At 40.8% G+C, this 24,342-nt stretch overlaps 1 protein-coding gene across 16 annotated transcripts in view; it reads left to right on the top strand.

Moving 5' to 3' along the window:
- The window catches only part of IMMP2L (inner mitochondrial membrane peptidase subunit 2), a 797,369-nt gene that overhangs the window by 721,163 nt on the left and 51,864 nt on the right, over positions 1–24,342 (top strand). For 9 of the 16 annotated variants that reach the window (XM_061639974.1, XM_061639977.1, XM_061639972.1 and 6 more), the window contains exon 6: positions 16,182–16,258. The exons of 5 other annotated variants lie outside the window; for them this stretch is intronic. In XM_061639974.1, coding sequence (XP_061495958.1) covers positions 16,182–16,258 — 77 coding nt within the window. Of the gene's footprint in view, positions 1–16,181; positions 16,259–17,648; positions 17,683–20,778; positions 20,842–24,342 lie in introns of those variants that run through there. 2 more of the 16 variants (XM_061639980.1, XM_061639979.1) reach the window with 2 other exon arrangements.

Raw genomic sequence — 24,342 nt, 5'->3', positions numbered from 1 at the left:
AGGGTTGTAGGGTGTATTGTTGTTGTTGTTGCCCTTTTCCATTTCCTTCCTGCCACCCACCTGGAACTGTTGAGGTGCATAGGGTGGACTGAGGATACGCACAGAGATGGAGGAGGTTACTTGTCAAATACAGCATGATGGGTCTTCCTGGATTCCAGACGTCCACTATATGAAAAAACAATTTTACTTGGATATGAACAAACACAACATACCCAGATACCATCATGGCAAGATTTATTTGCACAGAACATCAGCTGTAACAGAAATTAAGAGGAAAATTGATCTTAAATGCCAATAGCTAAAGAGTGCAGCAAACTCCTGTGAAAACTATACAAAACTGTTCAGCTGCCCAAACTTGACCTTTTAACTTACCATGCTGTTTCTGCACTCAAATTTGGATAAAAACCTGTGCAGGTCTTTGCTTGAAATGGATCAGATGTTTCAGGTTGTTCTGTCTATCACTTTTAAGAGTATATTGCAATAGGAATTGACACAATAGTAAATGGAATTGAAAGGTATGATTGCAAGGGCATAGACATGATCTAAGAGTTATTTATGAATAATAAAATATATGAGGCACAACCCAGCAAACACTGAACATTTAAATCCAGAATCATTCCTAATTTATCAGGAAAGAATTAATCATGCAAACAGTTATTTTTCTCTCTCATTCATTGTCTTCCATTCCTTTATCAGTATCATTTACTACCAAGCCTTCTTAAGACTTTAATTTGGCCTTGTGATCTAATACATGTTTGTTTGGAATTATATTCTGTTGAGTTCAGTGGAAATTTGTGTAGGATTATATCCTTAGTGGCATACTTCCAAATCCCAAATTTTGTATCTATCTATATTCTGACCAAATGTATATGAGACGTGAAGATGAGCAGTTTGTGTGTGTGTGTGTGTGTGTGTGTGTGTGTGTGTGTGTGTGTATTAGGGATGGGATCCATTGGCCAGTGCCAGTTTGAAAGCATTCAGTCAACCTAACAGGCTGGTTTCAATTCAAGCTCATTCTTTGTCCACAAGCCACTGCTTTTACCAATCCTTTCCCACCCCCTTGGGAAAAATACTGATATTAATATTAATTTTTAAAAAGGAAATGTCAATATTTTGAATGGAAATGTCAATAAATTAAATGAAATATTGATAAAAATATTAATATTAATATTTTGACACTTAAAAATGTTTCTAAGAACAGCTATGGAGAATCACTACATAAAAATCCAAGCTGCATCAATGGCGAATAAGTGAATTAATGGAATTGGGAGGAATTCTAGCACATCCCTAGCATGTATGTGTATGTCTGTATTTACCATAGAGCCTTAAGTCAGCCATTTTTAATAGGCATGTAATTAATATGCCAGATTTGGTTTGTTTAGCACACATTACTGCAGCCTTTCCCAACCAGTGTGCCTCCAGATGTTGTTGGACTACAACTCCCACCTTCCTGACCATTGGCAATGCTAGCTGAGGCTGATGGGAGTTGTGGTCCAACAACAGCTGGAGGCACACTGGTTGGGAAAGGCTGCATTACTGAGGGCATTACACAACACTTTAATGCACAAGTTAACTAAAGTGTTGTGGGCTGCAGAATAAGTTTTAGCATGGGTTGACTGTATCTACTAATGCTGAGTGAAACTCTGCAAGTTTGTGAAGTTAATGCACAAAAACAACACATTACCAAATTGCTGGGGTTTTCTCCCTGACAAACCCATTTCACACAGCTGGCTTGTGATTTTCTTAATGCCTTGAAGATTTTTCAGTCTATACAGGTATGACATTTTAAATACAGAACTTCCATCACTAAATTATATTCTTCAGCTCAACTTGATTACAAAATTAAACTATGGACCTAGAGAGCTTATTCTAAAAAGTGCAGCCCTTCCCTGTCGAGTAGCTACTACCAGGAATTCACCAGGTCTTTTAAAAAAAATGTATGCCACCCTTGGCTTAAGTATTTGAAAGGGATGGCTCCAGGAACATGAAATACTGGCATGCTGTAGGTGAAGCAGTTGTCTGAAAGTAGCTGTGGCCCACTGATATAAAAGTTGATAACTACACAGAGAAACTGCTCCATTCTTTTCACTGTGATTAGTCAAAGTTACAAACATCCTTTCTTGGAATGCCAAATAAACATTGAAATAATAATTTGTAAATGTGTTCCTTTGCTTTAAATGCCCTTGTACCACAAATGAAGTGATAAAATGGAAATATTTGGCTTCTTGATTGTGCTCATTAAGACTTGTGAAAAACTTTTAAAACTGTCACTCCCCCATTCATATTTATCTTTGAGCAACAAGTGGGCTGGTAGCCAGATCAGGCTGTAATGCTGTCCACACTTGCTAAAACCTATAGACCAGAGTGGAACATACTTCTGAGTAAACATGCATAGGATTATACTGACAGTTTCCTTTTTCTTAATTATATACTTAGTACACAATCAGTGTTTGCATGGGTTAGATGCATTACTATTAGAGCACAGCAAAGGAACAGTTCATACAATACCTTCTTCAGTCTTCTGAGCTGTCTGCATTGATTTGACCTTAAAGAGATCATGTTGACCTAGGAAATCATGGAAGCATGTCGGGTGCCAGAGGTCTTGCTGAAGAAGCCTTGAGATTCAGGCACTGGCTCCTTATTCCCAATAATTCCGGTATATGTGTCCCAGATAAAGAGTGGCATGATGGCAACAGAAGAAGCCTCTGGTCAGAAACCTTCTGACTAATGAATCAGTTGATTAGGAAAACTCAAACACCTCCCGTTTTATTTTATATAAACCCTGGGAACCTGCTGCTGATCTTCTGTGAGCACTCAGGAAGGTCACCTAAGAAAGCCACTCACTGCTTCTCAGTGTCTATCAGGCATCTACCCAATTTTGCCTCCTACATGTATATCACTCTCTTGACTGCTCTCTTGCTGTGCCATATCCTAAATGCTGATGGTGCAACAGCAGTTCCAATCATCTTGATATTGGTACAAGTTTCCATGGAGTCACCAAAGCCATGATGGAAAGGACGGTACCAATAGACACGATGGGAGGAATAGCACTGAGCTATCTTAGCTACTGGAGCCAGAGCCAACTATGCAACTTGCTTGGTAACTTTAAAGAGTGGCAAGACCTTCACACACTCACATGCACACAAATGCACAACTGTACTACAGCCATATTCCTGTAGCTATACTTCAGAATTCAACCTGTTCAAGCTCTGTGTTTATTCTCTGTCAGTAATATCTAAAGAAGGTCCATAGTTCAGTGGTAGAACATATGCTTTGCATGCAGAATGTTCCTGGTTCAATCCCAGATGGACTACTGGAGGCTACCGCACAACCCGAAGAGCCTCATCTGAAGATTTTGGTGAATGGGCAGATCTGTATGGAAGAAGGCATTGTGTTAAATAACCTACCATTTCTTGGAGAGTAAGGCCCTGAAATGCAGAGCACATTTTGCTCAGTGTCAACACTGATAATTGCTTTTATGCTCTTACCCTACTTCCATTTCCCTGCACTTGATAAAAAAAACTAAACTCATCTTCAGTTATTCCTCTAATTATTTTAACAAATTACTCTTAATGCATTTAAAGAAATACAGCTCAGCTGAACTCTGCGAGTCACAGAGCAGCTTCACTTTCTGCCCTGAAGTGTGAAATTTAGAAGATGCTGTAGTTGCAGTGCTGCTGATAAAATTATCTATGGCAAGTGGCTGAAAAACATTTAATACAAGGGATGCTTAATTGGCTTTCCCCCCCCATATCTGCATAACATTCTGTCCCATCACACAAGCTGTATCATATGGCACGGATCCCAAGGGCAAAGGCAAGGATAGGATCCACAGGGAACATCTTCTGTAGAATATCCTTCAAAATGAATGGGCCTCTTTCAAAAGCCCCAATCTGGCAAAGCCATTTCAAGAGGATTGTGTCCTTTATTTACTGAGAGACTCCCTTTATCATTTTTGAAAAACTGAGTTCAGTTCTTTGAATGCACACCAACTTAGATGTTGTGTGATTGCAAACATTTTCAGAATGTACAAGAGGAGAATTATTTGACCGTGTTGTTTTTTTACAGACTGTCAACCTAACACTGTTGTAAGGAAAAAGATACATTCTTTGTTTGGTAGGAATGGGGAAGAGAAAGCGAATTAAGATCTGCAGAGGAAAATAAAACAGAACAACAGAGAGGTTGGGAATACTAATGTTCTAGCATTAGATTGGCTTCAGTATGTGTGCATGTGGGTATGTTTCTTATTCTCAGTCCTAATATTTTTTGGTTGCTCTCATCATTCATCCATTGTATGGCATACATCATGTTTTCCTTAGGAATAAGAGTCTTTCAATTGCTGCAAAGCCATCATTCTAGATGTTGGGCAATATATTTCACATTATATGTGCTGTGAGAGTACTGTGTGTAACGAACAAATGTGAACAGTTTTAGATATTTCCTGAAGTGGCTATACATCTTTTGCTTGACATGTAGCAGGACCTAAGCCATAGGATTAGAGATCACGTGCCTCTGATCTGAAATTATAGGCCATTGCAAACAACTTTCTTATTTCTTCAGGCTTAATGCTGTCATCTCTCTTTCATTTTCATTTTCTGCTCCTTTTTGCTATTGTTATGTGCTTTGCTACTGCAGTTGATCTATGGCTGATGTGCCAGTGGTGGAATGGATTGTCAGCGGTTGTTAGAAGAGAACTATTGCCATCACATTTTCTTTCCTTCTCAAGAGACAGTGCAACCATAGTTCAATGATTATAGGTTTTCTTGCCACAAAAACATGATTAATTCCAGCATCCCAAATAGCATACAAGTCATTTTTGATCAATATACTTGGGACACTATCCAGCTAAATTGTCATATATTTTAAATTCTATTGATTTCAGTGGTAGAGATTTCAGCAGGTGCTTTAACTCACTCATTAAAACCACTCTGCTTAATTTTGGATAATAAGAGTCCCTATTGTTTCTCTGAGTCTGTTAGAATAAAATTAGCTGGTTAATATTGTATCTGTTTGATCATCTTAATATAGCAATCTATATTTTCATGAAATGTTTCTACTAATTAAAATCCTTCTTAAAATATTACTGTGCCCATCAGGATTAAAATTACTAGTAATGAATATATAAAAATGATATATTAATATTATGCTAATGTTATGGGTCTGTTAATTGTATTATGTTTTGTGAAAAATATTGTTCTAGGTTTAATAAAGTATGCATATTGAGGAAAGTAAATCAATAAACAGATGCTGTCCAAAAACATTTAAAACAACAGTAGCACATACATAAAATCAATTCTTCCAGACTAACCTTAACTCTTTTTTGATTGGGTAACCTCCCTAATAGACTGTAGGAATGCTGTGGACACAATATATCTCGACTTTAGCAAAGTTCTTTAAAAAGTGCCTCATGATATTCTTATTAGCAAACTAGCTAAATGTGGGCTGGACAGGTGGATCCACAGCTGGCTACATAATTGTACTCAAAGAGTGCTTATCAATGGTTCCTTCTCAAACTGGGAGGAGGTAACAAGCCAGGTACCACAGGGCTCTGCAACATTTTTATTGATGACTTGGATGAGGAGGTGCAGGGAATGCTTATCAGATTTGCAGATGGTACAAAATTGGGAGGAATAACTAATATTTTGGAGGACAGAAACAAAATTCAAAGTGATCTTGATTGGACTGAAAACAACAGAATGAAATTTAACAAGGATAAGTGCACAGTTCTACACTTAGCAAGAAGAAACCAAACACATGGTTATAAAATGGGGGATACATGGCTCAGTAATACTGCATGTGAAAAGGATCTTGGAATTGTTGTTGATCACAAGCTGAATATGAGCCAAGAGTGCAATGTGGTTGCAAAAAAGGCAAATGCTGTTTCTGGCTGCATTAACAGAAATATAGTTCCCAAATCCCTTCTGTTCAGCACTGGTTAGGCTCAATACTGCATCCAGTTCCTGACACTGCACTTTAAGAAGGGTGCAGACAACCTGGAACCGGTTCAGAGGAGGGCAACAAGGATGATCAGAGGATTGGAAATAAAGCCCTATGAGAAGAGACTGAAAGAACTGGGCATGTTTAGCCTTGAGAAGAGAAGACTATGGGGATATGATAGTATTCGTCAAGTACTTGAAAGGTTGTCACACAGAGGAGGGTCAGGATCTCTTCTCGATCATCCCAGAGTGTAGGACACAGAATAATGGGCTCAAGTTACAGGAAGCCAGATTTCAGCTGAACATCAGGAAAAACTTCCTAACTGTAAGAGCAGTACGACAATGGAACCAATTACCTAGGAAGGTGGTGGGCTCTCCAACACTGAAGGCGTTCAAGAGGCAGTTGGACAGCCACCTGTCAGGCATGCTTTAAGTTGAATTCCTGCACTGAGCAGGGGGTTGGGCTCAATGGCCCCTTCCAACTCTACTATTCTATGATTGTTTGAATTCAAATCCAATTCAAATATCAACTGGGATAAAGATCTCCATTTAGAAAGAGGAATGCTTTTAGCAAACAAAAAGACAATAGAGGTATATAAGGTCTGATATATAATTGGAGGGAGTTCCAAAGAGTAAATGGCACCACACTAATGGGCTGGTTTTGACATTGAAACAGACTTCTTCACAGTATGGTATTTGCAGGATGTCCTCTCTTTCCAAACACAGTGATCAATTGAATATACAAAGGGTGAGACAACCTTTTAGATAGCCTGGTCCCAAGCTGTATAATTGATTTGTGCACCAATACCAGCACCTTGAACCTGGCCTAATTTGTCTCACCGTGAAGAGTGTAGCTATGACTTTCCATCTTTTGAACACAGTAGGCAGTTGGATGGGCTTCTGCCTCTTCAAATCATATGGTCCTAATTTTCCAAGCTGCTTCACCCAACAGCTCTAATTTTGATCCATTCCTTTCAAGTGCAACTTCTTCAGTGCACCTTATTCCAGCCAGCTAGTTTGGGGAGGGGGGGATCCTTTAAGGCTTCCCTCCTGATGCTATCCCACAAAACCCATCCTCTTCTGGGTTTAAACTTGGTCTTAAAACATCTACCTTTTCACAACTGCCTTTGGCATCTGATTTTATCTGAATGACAAAAAGGCCTAATTTTTGCCTGATTTAGATAATTTTCTGTTATGCTAGATTAGTGCTGGTCCAACAACATTGGACTGCTGTAGTGTTTTATAGTTTTAATTTGCTGCTTTGGAAAGAACTTTTCTTGAAAAGTGCTATACAAACTTATTAAATAAATGACCTCAGTTATTTTTTTATATATATGTCCCAGCAGAGCACCAATTATCAGATACCCATCTTGTTCGCACTGTTAGGATTTGGGCAGCATGACCTTTGTCTAAAGCTCTAGATCCCAGTCCATTGTTATTGTAAGTCTACGGGGGAGGGGGGGAATCATTGTGACTTCATTATATTTGTTTTGTTTTATTTACTTATTTATGAACTCACTTTCATATAAAATACAATATATATATAAAAAGGCACTGCTGCAATAAAAACAATAAAAATGAAACACTTTAGTAAAAACTGGTTGGCAAAGAATCTCAGGTTTGAAAGGCCTGTTTGAATAATACAGATGTCTGAAAATGAGCAAGAATGACACCTGCTGAACTTCTGTTGGCGAGTTCTAGAGGAGAGAGCCTGCCACACCAGTCTCAGTCCCTGTTAAAGGGCAGCCAAACCTCAGGGGCGTGGGGGACCACCAAAAGTGCCTCATCAGAAGACCTCAACAGTCAACAGAGCATAAGGAATCATGTGGTCCTTAAGGTACTTTGGACCCAAGTTGTTTAGGGCTTTGTGAATTAACACAAGAACCTTGAACTTTGCCTGTAGCAAATTGTCAAAATTACATACTGGATTAGGTGGTTGTTGAGCTTCTGGCTCAGACTTGCTATGATCAGGGATGTATAAATCTGGCTGTTTCTGGTTTGTAATTCCATTCTGCTCAGTTTCTGCATTAATCTGTGAATTTTTTAAAGCTGATTATTTAAATGTAATGTATGTTCTATCAAAATATATAAACATATATCAAAACATATTTTGATCTGTTTCTACTGCCAAGAAGTGCATCCTAACATTTGGAAAGTGCAACATCTGGTGAATAGTTAAGTTCCAATTTATGTATTAGTCTGAGGTGATTTTACATAGTCACTCACAAAGATCAAATTCTCAAGCATCCCGAGTTGAAAAAACAGGGAGGATAATATGAAAGAAGTTCAAGCCTTTCCAAGAAAACAGTATTGTTTTCAGAAAAGAAGAGTCTGAGACATCTGTTAAAAATGTAGCCTTCATTCCTTGGTGTTCTCATGTTGTTTTGTTCAACACATTGGCAGGCTTTTCATGTTCACTTCTGGGCTTTTTTTGTCTGTACGTGGCAACCTCATCACACATTACCAACACAAAATGGAACATTGTGTCTATTTTTACTAACAAACATCCCCCATAACATTTGAGAATATTATAATGCTGTCCTGGATTGTAAATAGAAGCATATTAAAAATAGATGGGATATCCTGCTTCACGTGTATGCCTCTCTGCAGGGTGCCGAGCACTGTGCAGCGATGAAAGAAGCTTAAAGTGTATGCACAAAGCCGTCCTTCCTCTGCTGCAATCCCACTGAGGTGCCCTTTTGACATTCTCTCCATGGGACAGGAGGTGCTCATAGCAAAATGGCTCCTGCTTGGCTGGAAGAATGTCTACAGAACACATGAGTTCAGTGAGAACCCAGGATTACTGTTCTGTTATCTTGAGACAGAGTGACCAAAAGTGTGCACACTATGCCAGAAAGTAGAAACAAGATAGAACCATGGGAGGGGGGTTGTTTTTAAATTCCCTTTTCTGATAATTCCTAATACTAACATTGCCTTTTCCCTTTCTGCTGCCTCCAGATTAACATTTCAATGAACTGGTCACTGAAGCTCCCTTTCTGTAGGAATTCTTTGCACCAGTGTGCATTGCTGTGCACTGATTTGCATTAATCTAATTTGCCATTTTGATGCACTTCTGCTCACTCTGGAAAGTTTTTTCTGCACTTTTCCAGTCTGCTGTGACTCTTACAAAGAGTTGATGTCATCCACAAATGTGTTATCTCATTGTTTATTCCCCCAGATTGTGTTTTGAGGGAAAACACTGGTATAACTCAGATCCTTGGAGTGACCTCATTTTAACTCCTGTTCTTTTATCATACTGCTCCTTAAGACTGACCATCTTATCCAAGGGCTGGTGTTTACCTAGGAGTCTTTGTCAAGGCTCTTGGTCAATGAACTTTAAAAAGTTGAAATATAAAATATTGATTTATTATTCCTCTCCTCCCTAAAAAGAAGCAAATATCTACTGGATAACTTACATGATTGTTGAGACTCTTGAAGAGTTTGCTTTGCATAAGTCATGCAACCAGTTTATTGAGAACAGAGTTAGGCTGAAGGTCTGTAACTTCCTGCATCCAGCATGGATCCCTTTTCATAAATTGGTGTTGTGTTGGTTAACTTCCAACTTCTTTGGTAAAGAGGCTGATTTTAATTATAAATTACATATTTGTGTTAAAAAACAGAATTTTCATATTTGACTTCTTTAAGGATTCTCAGGTGAGCATCATCTGGCTCTTAGACTTTTTAATTTACAATATGTTAATTAGCTCCTTTGATGTAGATCTCCAAATATAATGGGTCAAATGTGAGTAAAGTCCACAATTAAGACCAGTGCAATATATATATATATATATATATTTCAACCTCCAATTGCCTCCCTGGTGGCTTCATCCATTATGTATGTGGGCAGATGTCAGATTTTTATGGCCCAGATGTACTGTGTACTTAGCCACTATTTTAACATCCCCTGTATTACTAGCAAAACTCCCAGTGCCTCTGGAATATGCCTTATTGACTCAATTTTACAAACTAAATCTTTCCCTCAAAGGTCTTCAGTTGCCATGCTGCCGGAGGCTCAAGTAGAAAAATTATGTTGTGCTCCCCCCCCACATATGATGAAAACTGCTCGTTCCCAAGATTGTTTTTATTTTCTATCTTCTTCCTACACCATCACATAGCAGAGATTAATTCTATGCCATCAAATGATACAAATCTCAAAGTTGCACAGCTGGGATGTGATGTTCTGGAAGCCACACATTCCAAAACAGTTGCAAATGTTTCCAAATCTTGAGGTTCACTATACAAAGCGATTTTATTTGTATGATGCACCATGCTTTTTATATGACAAGATACCTCGGGAAACCAAGAAGCGTAACCATGCAGTTTTATGCATGTTATTTTGAAATAAGCCCCATTGAGTTTAATGGGACTTACTTCCAGGCTCAGCTGCTTTGCCTAAAGATAAAGCATAGGATGTTTTGTTACAGCATACCTGCAAAATTTATTTAGTGTGGATGAAGTGTAATGCAAATGAGCAGGGGCTTTTTAAAACACCCACACCCACTTGCCACAGTTTAGTGGGCAATTTTAGCGTGATCAGTTCAGCACCATGTCCCTTGTCATTGCTCATAAAGTGCCTCTTAAAAGATTTGCCCTGTCCCAAAGCAACTGCTGCACGTGATGATCTTCTAATGTATTGCTTCTTACTAGGGATGGGGGAGAAATTTGATTCAGTTCACATTTACAGCCAGATTTATCTAATTCACATTTTCTGAAACAATATGATAACTGAAACACAGCCATCCTTCAAACTTTGCACTTTTCTGAATGTTGTGATGCAATTCTTCAGCCAACTGCTGTGTTTAAAAATTCATATTTTTATATAAAAAATATAATAAAATTAATATATTAGTGAAAATAACATACAAAATGCATGGGGAGAAACTGGTTGTGGAAATGTGTACATGAGTCAAAACTGCATACAAAATGTGTTTATTAGAAGAAATTCACACTGAAATGCTGAAGAATTTTTGATAAGGATTTTTTTTAAAAAAAATCACAAATTGCAGCAGAGATGTGGAGAACTGAATTTCAGATTGGAAAAATGAGAAACTGAGAGAACCAGACTTGACAGATCTTTCCATTCCTCTTTGTCACAAAATAATGTAGGTCACACCTCATTCACTTTTGCTGCCATAATTTCGTAGTTCAGAGCTACAAAATTTCCACCCTCCTTCGTTTGGGCACACACAATAAACTCCTCTGGAATGCTATTTTTTCCCACTCACCTGGAAAGTCCTTTGTAATTCTACAGAAGCTGGGCTCCATACAATGTGTATGTTAATGAAATGAAGAGAAGCTTGCAGTTCGGTTTTTAAAATGTCTGATGTCTTATGAGGTCTTATTTAGAAAGCAGTGCTGGTCACTGTGTATTGACTTAGTGTCATGTAGCTGGCAGCCCATATCACACAGCAGCCAATGAAAAAATGATGGGGAGAGGGGGAAGAGGCTTATATTTAATGCAGTATGTGACAGCAGTGAGGAGACAACACAAAACCAAGGACAAGCACACACCCCAATGATGGGTGTGCCCCCCACTTTGTAGATAGGGTTGGCATCTCAGCACTATGGTGGGATGCCTGATTAAAAAGAAGCCTGCAAGTTAATTCCCAACATACCCTATGGCAGCTTTTCATTTCACTCAGAGGTGGGAGCAGGTGGTGTCATTTAGAATTAAATACATCATGCCTCAGTTGGCAGGAAAATAGCATTCTGTGATGAAATGTCTCTACAATGAATCTCATTAATTGTTCACCAATTTGTGGTGATTTTATTGATATTTGCATATTGTAATGCAAGTACAATGAGGGGGTTGTATAGTTGAATTCTACTTAGCACTGAGCTTAGTAAAAGCAATAAAAGACCTGAGCGGCTGCAGGAGAAAAAAGCTGACTTCAATAGTGCAAATCCATCTCCTGCATCTGTTCACTAAAATATCGAATCAGTATTTTCAATTTCATAGACTTACCACTCAAGAGACAGCTATGTGGGACTGGGCTGATTAATAATGTTTGCATGGTCTGTACTATTAGCATCTGTGAACGATAAAAATGTACAAGTCTTGTTCTTTTATTATTTTGGTTGTTTTCTGAGGAACTGAAGTGTTGCAAGTTGCTAGCTTATTTTCAGTTCATTTCTGCCAGAGCTTGGAAGATTACTTTTAAAAAGTAATAAATTACAGTTACAGTTACATGGTCCAAAAAGTAGTAATGAATGTTACAATTACAGTTGCTCTGAAAGTAACTGATTACTTTTTCTCAAAAGTAATCACTACAGTTACATTTCAGTTACTTTTTTTAAAAAAACTCCTACAAGGTGCTGGTCTTGGCTGCTGCACATCTAAGTAGCCTAAAACAACATTAAAAATAAACACACACATACAGAGGTAGTAGAATAATTATTTTTATCCATAAGATAGCAATGGTGGTCTCTCCGCTGGTAAGGGAGGTGAGGAGGGAAGCAAAGGCCACTACTCAGATCTTTGCATGTCAAATCAAGTGCAACCCCCCCCTCAGCCAGCAAGCATAATCTCTCTCATTTAACCACCTCCTGGACCCTGCCCTGCCACCAACTAAGGGACATTCACTCAAGCAAACATTTTCCCCTGAGATGCAAAAAAGTTAAAATACTGCAAATGCAGCACAGTAGCCAGAGAAGGTGGTGGAGGCTACTTTATGTGCCAAGTGCAAGCACACGCATGTTGTCATTTTTCACCTTCACAGTTCTTTATTTTTGTTCTGCTGCTGCCCCCTTCTCCTCCTTTATCCATGTTCTTGCCCTCCGGCTCCTTTTTCCCTCCACTCCATTTTTTTAAACAATTGTTTTCTCCACTCCACTCCATCTCACTCCCCACCTCCTCCCTTGTCACCTCCTACCCACCCACAGACCATGGTGATAATGAAAGTTAAAGAGGAAAGCACAAAAGCAGGACTACAGCTGAACATCAAGAAGACTAAAATAATGACAACAGAAGATATATGTAACTTTAAAGTTGACAATGAGGACATTGAACTTGTCAAGGATGATCAATACCTTGGCACATTAACCAAAAGGGAGACAATAGTCAAGAAATCAGGCTAGGACTGGGGAGGACAGCTATGAGAGAACTAGAAAAGGTCCTCAAATGCAAAGATGTATCATTGAACACTAAAGTCTGGATCATTCAGACCATGGTATTCCCGATCTCTATGTATGGATGTGAAACACGGACAGTGAAAAAAGCGGATAAGAGAAAAATCAACTTATTTGAAATGTGGTGTTGGAGGAGAGCTATGTGCATACCATGGACTGCGAGAAAGAAAAATAATTGGGTGTTAGAACAAATTAAACCAGAACTGTCACTAGAAGCTAAAATGATGAAACTGAGGTTATCCTACTTTGGACACATCATGAGAAGACATGATTCACTAGAAAAGACAATAATGGGGGGGGAACAGAAGGGAGTAGAAAAAGAGGAAGGCCAAACAAGAGATGGATTGATTCCATAAAGGAAGCCTCAGACCTGAACTTACAAGATCTGAACAGGGTGGTTCATGACAGATGCTCCTGGAGGTCACTGATTCATAGGGTCGCTATAAGTCGTAATTGACTTGAAGGCACATAACAACAACAACAACAAATAACCATTAGGGTGTGGCAAAAAAACCCCTGCCTCCCTGAAATGTGATAATCGACTTGAAGGCACATAACAACAAAACCAAATTCAAATGATTAGAACACATCACATAAACTCTACTGAAGCTGGAGTTTTTGCCATAGAAAGGCAAAAGACACATACCCTATGATAGCCCAATAGACAATCAGAACTAATATAAAATCCTATCACTTCTCATTTTCAAATCTTGCAAGGCCTAAGGCAACTCTAGATCATGTGAGTTCAGGTGATGCAAACCTTTATCATTCCAGAGGTACCTCCTCCCCCCGGGCTAGGGGCAAACTATATGTTACATATTAATGTGTAACAGTGCTCCAATACCATTTTTTTTAAAGCAAAGCTGTTTTGAGAAAGAAGTTTTAGAACAGAAAAGTGGTTAGAGCAGCCTTTCCCAACTGTTGGGTCTTCAGATGATGCTGGACTACAGTTCCCATCATTCCTGACCATTGGCCATTCTGGCTGGGGCTGATGGGAGCTGTAGTTCAGCAACATCTGGAGACCCACAGGTTGGGAAAGGCAGGTTTAGATGATACGTGTGATATTTAACCCTTTATCAGCCTGACAAAGCAAAAAGCCAGTCAAGTTACTTAGACCAACTGAGTTCTGTGATTTTCCACAAACAGCCCACAACACCTTTTTGTTCTTTTTTAAAATAAGATATACAGTCGGGGAAGGCCACAGCTGCTCGTGTGCATAGTTATAGATGCTCATTTCATTATATTTACTTTAAGCATGTATTATCCTTTTCCACAACAATGCGATGCTTATTCTCAAATAAATGTGTTTCACATCAGGCCAGCAGAAGCAAACCCCATTTTATTCCTGCAGTCATGACAGTACTATGGTTTTAAATGAGTTTAAAATATGAAACTGCTCAGAAACTATTTTTTCCTCAGAGCGGGCAAATTGTTCTTTGTTTTGCTGGAACAAGCAGGAGCAGACGGGAGAGAGTGGGGTGTGCGGGTGGCAGGGTGACTGAGCAAGTGGGGACAGGCAGGGAGAGAATTGGGGTGGGGGTGGCAGGACGAGTGAGCAAGTGGGGGAGTGAGCAGGGAGGCGGGAGAGTGAGCAGGGGGTGGGTGAGCAGGTGGGGTGAGAATGGGGGGTGGAGTGGTAGGGTGGGCAGGGGGGTGAGACAGCAGGGGTGGGGTGGTAGGGTGAGTGAGGGAGTGAGTAAGCGGGAGTGGTGGAGGGCAAGAAAGCAGGGGTTGGGTCATTAGAGTGAGTGAGCGAGCGAGTGTAGGGGCAGTAGGGCAAGTGGGGGCAGGCAGGCAGGGGGAGACAGTGGGAGTGAGGGGCAGCAGGGAGAGTGAGTGAGTGGGGGGCAGCAGGGTGAGTGGGCAATTGGGGAAGTGAGTGAGGAGGTGGTAGGGTGAGTGGGAGTGGGTGAGCAGGTGGGGGAAAAGAGTGGGGGTGGGGGCAGTAGGGGGCAGGGGGCCAAGGAGCAGGGGGTCGGGGAGGTAGGGTGAGTGAGGGAGTGAGTAAGCAGGGTCGGCAGAGGGCAGGAGAGTGAGGGTTGGGGCAGTAGGTCATGTGAGGGAGTGAGAGAGTGGGTGGGCAGGCAGGTGGGGGACAAGGGAGGGTGAGCAAAGATTCGCCATCCAGAGTGAGTCTGGAGATCACCTGCAACACACACACACATCATCATCATCATCACTCATCTCCACAGCTCTTCACCTTCATTCTGTTGCTGCCTTCTCCTTCATCCTTGCCCTCCTGCTTTTTCCCTCCACCGTCCATTTCTTTCTCTCTCTCTCTGCTCCACGACTGTCTGGCTCTTCACTTCCGCTCTCGTGCCTCCTAACACAGAGCACGAGGGAAGAGCAGCACTGCGTAGAAGCCCAGTGTGAGGCACATGTCTTTTATTCATCAGTCAGAGAAGCAGAAGACTTCCCCTTCTCCCCCCAAGTAACGCTCAAAAGTAACACTGGAAACGTTACTGTTGCTGATGAAAAGTAAGGAAATGACTAGTCGTTCTATTACTAGCAAAATGTAACGAAGGTACCCACTTGTTACTTAAAAAAGTAATAAATTACAAGTAACTCATTATTTGTAATGAGTTACTTCCAAGCTCTGGTTTCTGCCCATATGCTACTAAAGGTTGTGGCACTGAGCTCATGCTGTTGGGCTCCAGAGAACAAAAGAGCTCAGGTGCTCACAGGGAGGTGACAGTTATGATGGATAGGAAGCAGCACTTGTTTATTTTATTTCTTTACTTCTTTATTATTATTATTAACTTTATATCCCACTCTTCCTCCTAATAGGAGCCCAGGGCAGCAAACAAAAACACTAAAAACACTCTAAAATATCTTAAAGACAGACTTTAAAAATATTAAAACATCTTTTAAAACATATTAAAACAAAACATCTTTAAAAACATCTTTTTTAAAAAAAACTTTAAAAAATCTTTAAAAGCAATCCCAACATAGACACAGGCTGGGATAAGGTTTCTATTTAAAAGGTTTGTTGAAAGAGGAAGATCTACAGTAGGCACTGAAAAGACAACAAAGATGACACCTGTCTAATTTTTAAGGGGAGGGAATTCCAAAGGGTAGGTATCACTACACTAAAGATTCGTTTCCTATGTTGTGCAGAATGGATCTCCTGATACGATGGTATCTGCAGAAGGCCCTCAATTGCAGAGCGCAGTGAACAACTGGATATATAAGGGGTAAGATGATCTTTCAGGTATCCTGGTCCCAAGCTGTATAGGGCTTTGTACACCAAAACCAGGGCCTTGAAATTGGCCTGGTAGATAATGGGCACCCAGTGCAATTCTTTCAGTAGTGGAGTGACATGTTGGCGATACCCTGCCACAGTGAGCAGTTGCACCACTGCATTTTGCACCAGTTGCAGCTTCCGGACCAACCTCAAGGGCAGCCCCACATAAAGCACATTACAGTAATCCAGCCTGGAGGTTACCAGTGCATGGACAACAGTGGTCAGGCTATCCGGGTCCATAAACGGCCACAGCTATCTTTCCAGCCGAAGCTGGTATAAGGCACTTCTAGCCACTGAGGTCACCAGGGCCTCTAGCAACACAGATAGATCCAAGAGGACCCCCAGATTAAGAACCTGTTCTTTCAGCGGGAGTAGAACTCCATCCAAAGCAGGTAACTGACCAATTATCTGAACTCGGGAACCACAAACCCACACCATCTCCATCTTGCTAGGATTCAGATTCAGTATATTGCCCTCATCCAGCCCACCATCGGTTCCAGGCAACGGACCAGGGCTTGTGTGGCCTCTGCCAAGTCAGATGTTACAGAGAAATAGAGCTGGGTATCCTCAGTGTACTGCTGACACCTTGCCCCAAATCTCCTGATTACTGCTCCCAAGGGCTTCATATAAATGTTAAACAGCATCAGGCACAAGATGGTACCCTGCAGCACCCCATAGCACAACTGCCAGGGGACCGAAAGACAATCACCCAATGCTATTCTGTGGAAATGACCCTAGAGATAGGATCAGAACCACCGTAAAACAGTGCCTCCGATACCCATCTCACCAAGTCGGCCAAGAATGATACCATGGTAAATGGTATCAAAAGCTGCTGAGAAATCAAGTAAGAGTAACAGGGTCGCACTCCTGCTGTCCTTCTCCCAATCAAGGTCATCCATCAGAGAGACCAGGGCCGATTAGTCCCATAACCAGGCTTGAACCCAGACTGGAAGGGTCCTTTCCTTCAAGAGTACTTGCACTTGCTGCACCACAATCCTCTCGATCACCTTCCCTAAAAAGGGGGTATTTGCAAGCGGGTTGTAGTTATCACAAACCAGTGAGTCCAGGGTGGACTTTTTCTGGAGCAGTCGGATCACCACCTCTTTCAGAGTGCCTGGAACCACTCCCTCCTGCACCGACATGTTGACCACACCCTGGATCCACTCGGTCATAGCCCCTTGGCAAGCTTTAATAAGCCAAGAAGGGCAAGGGTCGAGAGGACACATTGCTTTTTTTAAAAAAATAATTTTTATTCAAAATTTCAAAAAACAAAACAAAACAAATTCAAAGAACAAAAACATAATAATACAATAAAAATCTTGACTTCCGATTTGTTGCAGATCAGCTATATGTATATAATATATATCAAACCTGTCTCTTAATACATTACAAAATCACTTTGATTTTGAGAGGACACATTGCTGGCTGCATCATCTCAAGCACCTTGTCTACATCATCAGGCCACATCAACTGAAACCAATCCGAAGAAGTTGCAGCAGCTGTTGCACTGGACACTTCACTGGGAACTACAGTAGATGTGGATGGGGCATCAAGATTGCTACAGAGGCAAGCAACTTTACAGCTTCGGCTATGGGGCGGTCTATAAGCTTAACGAAATAAATAAATAAATAAATACCCTCAAAGTCCCTTGCAAACAATTCACAGTGGGCCTCCGAACGTCTAAAACTCCATTTGCTGGTGTTGATGTCAATAGACTCCTGAAAATACAGAAAACCTCCACTGGACTTGAGGATGCAATGGTGGCAGAGAAGTGGGCCTTTTTCATCACCCTCATCAGCAGTAGGCATGGTTATGATGTTATACTTGTGTCGGATCAGCCTCACAGCATGTCTTTCCCTACTTGTGCTCTAGCTGTTATCCATCCTGTTTCATTGCCCTTAGTTCACTGATGTATCAAGGTGCAAACCAGGCTCTACAATGATGGAGAGGGCACTCAGGGGTAACCATGTTAAGAGGTCAACAAGTCTCGTTGTTCCACAGTGTGACAATGGTTTAAACAGGGTCACCTGCTCTATCTACTGGGATCCAGTGGATTCCATTATCTCCGGGGGCGGACCATCTTAATCTGTCCACCACCCTTGCAGGGAAAGATTGGAGCCACAAGTCTAATCTTCACCAGGAAGTAGTCTGACCATGACAATGGGGTGGCATCCACCCCACCCCAATCTCCAGAACAGCCCTTCCTTCATCTGGAGCAAAAACCAAGTCGAGGGTGTGCCCTGTCCTATGTTTCAGGCCGGTGACAACTTGAGACAGCCCCATGGTTGTCATGGAGGCTATGAGATCCTGAGCTGGAACACTAGAGGCAGCCTCAGTATGGACATTGAAACCACCCAGGACTATAATTCTGGGCTCTTTCAATACCACAGTTGAGATGGCCTCTGCCAGCTCAGTCAAAGAAGCTGCTAGGCAGCAGGGTGGACAGTACAGCAGCAGCAACCCTAGTTTACTATCTTCTTGGCCTGACACCAGTTGCAGACCCTCACAACCATCTCCAAGACAGAGTGATTTCCTGGTGACAGAAATGGAAGACCATAGCAACCCCTCCCCCCATCCCTGCAGCCTGTGCTGGTGTTGCACCAAGTATCCAGGTGGGCAAAGTTGGGTCAAATCAACTCCTCCCAGCTCACCCATCCAGGTGTCAGTAATACGCACCAAATCAGCACCTGCATCCACAATCAAATCATTGATAAATGTGGTCTTATTGTGTACCGATCTGGTGTTAAACAACAGAACATACAGGCCAGTGGGCATAAGAAATGAGTAATGAGGAACCTATCCATGAGAGGAGTGGGAGCAAGGAACAAGGCGTAGATAGCCTTGCCTTCATCTTTTATGGTAGCTCATCACCTCTTCATGGCAATACTCCCCTCTACCCATAATCACTGAAATTGGGATGGCATCACCCATGTCCCTTCTTACTAAGACTCCTCCTAAACACCTGATAGGGACACAAAAACAGCCCACCAACAAAACCTACCAGAACAAGTTATCCCAGTAGGCCTCTGAGAGAACGGGGAACAGTCAGATCCACACAATATCTTTCACACAGGGCACATTTACTCCCCCCCCCATCTCACACCCAGGGAGGGCCAGCCTTCTTCCAGTTGCAGACTTTCACTCTGAAGGTGACTTTCTCCTATCATTCAGTTCAGTGCATAGGTTCTCACCCTGCACAGGAACATGTGCCTTACACCCTCTGCACTACACATGTGCCTTACTGTCTCCCCACAACCAATCTCCTCTATATTGGTTTTTTAAAAATAAAAATAGATGGGGGCAGCACCCTCACCCTCTCGACTCTGTAGTTACTTTAGTTGGTTCATGCAGATATCATTATAAAAGCCCTGAACAACTTAGATCCAGGATACCTTAAGGGACTGCCTGAGCCTGATATCCCATCTCGATTACTGAGATCATCAAGAGGAATGCTTTTAGTTGTTCCCCATGTTTCAGAATCCCAAGTGGCTTCAATGAGGAGTCGAGCATTTAGTATTGCCAGTCCCATGCTGTGGAACACTCTTCCAGCAGAGTTTCAGTAGACATCCTCATTTTAGACTTTCAGGCATCTCTTGAAGACCTTTTTATGCTGACAGGCCTATTCATTTTTGTTTGTTTGTGTTTTAGATGAGCCAATCATTCTTGTGATTATTTTGTATTGTTTTACATTAGTTTATGTAGTGCACTACTACATAGTTTATGTGAGTGGGCAGTACATAAATGCTTGTATTAATAAATAAGTAAGCAAGCAGATAAATAAATAGGTTTTTCAGTGTTTCCAAGCTGACGGCACAATAGAACAGTACAGAACTCCCTGCCCATTAATTTTAGGCAGCCGCCTTCGCTGTATTGTTTTTCGTGCCTGCTAAAACACCTTAGCAGTAAAAGCTGGTACTTTTTTTTATTTCAGCATGTCTACCCAGACATGTAATTTTATTATGTATATTTGTTTTTAAAATGTTAGTTTTTAGTTATATTTTGATAAGTGTTTTGCCAATCTGTTTAATGTTTGATTTTCTTAGTATTTTTAGTGAATGTTTTGTATTGTTTTGTGTAAACTGCTTGGAGGTGTTTGTCAACCAAACAATATATAAACCTTATAAAATAAATAAACAAACAAAAATAGGCTAGAATTTTAAAACAATTTAAATCAAAAAGACTAAAACCAGAAGGAAAAAGAAGATAAATTCTGCTCACAAAACCTGTTTATGTGGCTGTCACAATCCTGCAAATGATGACAGTCATGTATACACCCCCCAAGGCCCTCCACATGAATGTTCTTCAGTCACAAGTTCAGCATGATCCTGACACGCTTATGCAGAACCTTTAATATTGTGAAGAGGTGTATAGAATTGTGTTCAGAAGCATTAAATCTAAAATCACTGAGTATGGTGTTCTGTCTCTACCATAATCTGCTAGTTTAGGAATTATTTCTTTATTTTTTTCTAGGACATGAGGGCCCTTCACAGAAACAGGATTCTGGGTTGCAGAACCTTCACCAAAATAGATTTGGTAATGGCTCAGTGTCTGACTTATCATATTTATTTATTGCCTGGAATTAATGTTTGCCCATTGGTTAGTCATCAAGGCCAGTCTTGAAGCATGCAGTTCTGATCATTTATTTGAGTCAGCATACATCCTGCTTCAATGTATCTGTTCTCTTCTTGTGGGATAATGTGATCTGGACTGTTGGGCCAATTGATATGGGACTAGTCACTAATACATCAGCAACGGCTGCCCTTTGCCTGGTGTGGATGTTGGTCTCCTTTTGGTTCTTTCCAACTTATAAAACTTTTCATACTATCAAAGCAAGTTCTTGTGTTTTTTTTAATTAAAGCAATTAATTATTTTTCTAAAAAAGCCACATACACGACCTGCTCCTTTATTGTACAAGGCAATGGAAACTAGCAAACAGTTCATCTGACATTTTCTTTTGAAGAAGGATTAGCTACACTTCCAGCTTTGCAAATAACTGTCTATCACATTCTCCTCTCTGGGCATCTGTTGCTTCTCTAAACATCTTGTATGCTAGAAAAACAAGCTTTCATTTAGTAATCTTGTTTCCCCACCTGTCTACATTTCATGTTAAAAGCATATCAGTCTGAAAGAAAATTACTGACCCTGATATACCAGTTCATTGTTACCTTTGTATGATTTTAATGCTGGCATACACTATGACTGGAATGTTATTGTAATACTTTCTTGGTCTTAGGTTACAATTCATTTTTATTCACAGTAAATGATTGGGATCTAATTTCATTTACAAGATACTTCTCAGGCAGTTAAGGCTAGACTAAAAAAAGTAATCTACTCCATTTTTGCTTGGGTTTAAGTATATTGAACAGCCAAGCTGCTTTTAAACGTGCATTCCTCCCTAAGAATGCATTTGGGAAATCTGGTTTCTAGCAATCACATTAAACATAATAATGATACCAACTGTTTTACTAGGATCTAGCTCACAAGAGCCATGTCATAGACATTAGAGCCTTGTGTAATATTTTCCAAAATTGCTTAGAGGCCTTGTAATGAGCTGTCTGTGACTTTTCTGTCTTCTTGCAAACTGTTAATTTGGTCTTTCTTTTAGATAGTCATGTTAAAGGTAAGAATTTCTTTGCTCCCCATCCTTTTTGTCTTGTATTGGTAAACTGCTATCGTTCTTGTGACATATAAAACAGAAAATAAAAATATATATATTGGTGCCCTTTGAGGGCAATTTTAGCCAAACTTGAAATCCAAAATAGCAACTCTGCCCCTGCTACATCTTCATCTTTCAATAAGCCTTTTAAGTAGAGACCTTATCCTGGTCTGTGTTTGTGCTGGAATTGCTTAGATGTTTTTAAAGTGTTTTTTTTAAAGATGTTTTTAAAGATGCTTTGTTTCAATATATTTTAATGTCTGTTTTTATGATGTTTTAGAGGGTTTTGGTATTTTGGTTGCTGCTCTGGGATCCTACTGGAAGGAAGGGCGGGATATAAATTTAATAGATAATAATTATAATAATAATTTTCTGATTCTGAATTCTTACTTTTCTACTTTTAAAAATTGCCACCTGCTATATATGTATTTAGATTAGCATGCATGCATTGAAGTCTACACATGAGCAGTGGCAAGCGTCCTTGCTTGTTGTCAGACTCAGCAGACATTTCTTAAACAGCGTGTGTTGTTTTTTAAATGAGAAATGCAGTAGATGGCATTCATTGTTGAGCCTGCATAAGGGGAATGGTGCAGATATCAAAATCCTGCCAGTTAGTAGCTCATCAAGCCTGGCCCAAGGCCCAGAACAAATTACAGATTTTTTTTTACCTGCTATGTAAGGAAGCAATTATTATAATACAAGATAATTGAAGGAGCAAATTAGTTTCTCCGAAGGCTAGTAAGCTTAGGTTTAAATGTCTTTTAAAATCACCATGTATATACCATATCAACCTTTCCATTTTGTTTTGAACAGAACCGTAGCTAGCTCTGTTAGCAAAAGAGGTTATGAGAGGTAAAGGCCCTTTTCATGCTGATGGCCCTTGGATGTTTACATGTTAGCATGGACATCAGCACTGAGCAAGCCTGTGCACAAGCGGCTGTTCATGCATTGGCTTCTTCAGTGCAGACATCCATGCAAACATGTAGATATCCAGAGGCATGCCTCCCAGCATGCCCAGCGCTGGGAGTGGGTTGAGCCAGCAGCATGGCCCTCTGGTAAACACATGATGCCTCCTTTGTGTGATTCACATGTGGAGGGAGCTGCTGGTGGAACTTGAATCTTTTGAGTTCTAAGTGTGTTGTGCTGCTTTCTTGTTTGATTAAAAACACAGCCACACACCTCACTTACGCTCAACTCCAAGTTTATTAGTCCCATTTTGGTAATGAAAAGAGCAGCAATGAAAAAAATGAAATAACTTCTTATATTAAATTGCCTCCTGTCTTCCCACATGTTAAGATGGAGTCATCCTTTTACTGAGCTCTGAGAGTCCAGGAATTTTTTTGTTTGTGTTCCCTGACCAGAGCTTGGAAAAGTTACTTTTTTGAACTACAACTCCCATCAGCCCCAGGCAGCATGGCCACTGGATTGGGCTGGTGGGAGTTGTAGTTCAAAAAAGTAACTTTTCCAAGCTCTGACCCCAATCCAACAATGAATTCTATGCTTACATATATCATTCAGCTTAAGCCTGGCAAAGTATGTACTGGATTTTGGCACCTGTGTTGAATAATAATAAAAAGGAAGTGATGGTTGGCTACTGGAAATCCATTTAACAGGAAAACTGGTTGGCTCGTTTCCCTGGACTCCCCACCCCTCCCATAGACAACTGCTCATCGGTGCCTCACAGTTGTTAAGTGTTGACATTCAGTTGTTAGTCCACACATTCTCCAATATCTCAGTCCTCAACACATCAGATATGTTCCCTGAGTATGCTTCAAATTAAGGGTTGACTATACGCTTACTCTGCTATTCATGGAATTCATTATTCGCGGAGTTGGGAGTTGGAGGTACTGCTTGGCAGTGGTTCCGCTCCTACTTGGCGGGTCGTCTCCAGAAGGTAGTGCTTGGGGAACATTGCTCGACACCGCGGGCTCTCCAATATGGGGTCCTGCAGGGGTCAGTTTTGTTCCCCCTGCTTTTTAATATCTACATGAAGCCGTTGGGAGAGGTCATCAGGAGTTTTGGAGTGCGTTGTCATCAGTATGCTGATGACACGCAGCTCTACTTCTCCTTTTCATCTTCTTCAGGTGAGGCTGTCGATTTGCTGAACCGTTGCCTGGCCTCGACAATGGACTGGATGAGAGTTAACAAACTGAAGCTCAATCCAGACAAGACTGAGATGCTGTTGGTGGACGGGTTCTCTGATCGGATGGTGGATATATACCCTGTCCTGGATGGGGTTACACTCCCCCTAAAGGACCGGGTTCGTAGTCTGGGAGTCTTTTTAGACTCTTCCCTCTCACTTGAGGCTCAAGTAGCCTCGGTGGTTAGGAATGCGTTTTACCAACTTCGGTTGGTAGCCCAGCTACATCCCTATTTGA

Source organism: Rhineura floridana, chromosome 8 (assembly GCF_030035675.1).
Source record: "Rhineura floridana isolate rRhiFlo1 chromosome 8, rRhiFlo1.hap2, whole genome shotgun sequence".
Lineage (NCBI taxonomy): Eukaryota > Metazoa > Chordata > Lepidosauria > Squamata > Rhineuridae > Rhineura > Rhineura floridana.
Note: the sequence above shows the minus strand (reverse complement) of the source record. Positions and strands in the feature narration are given on the sequence as shown.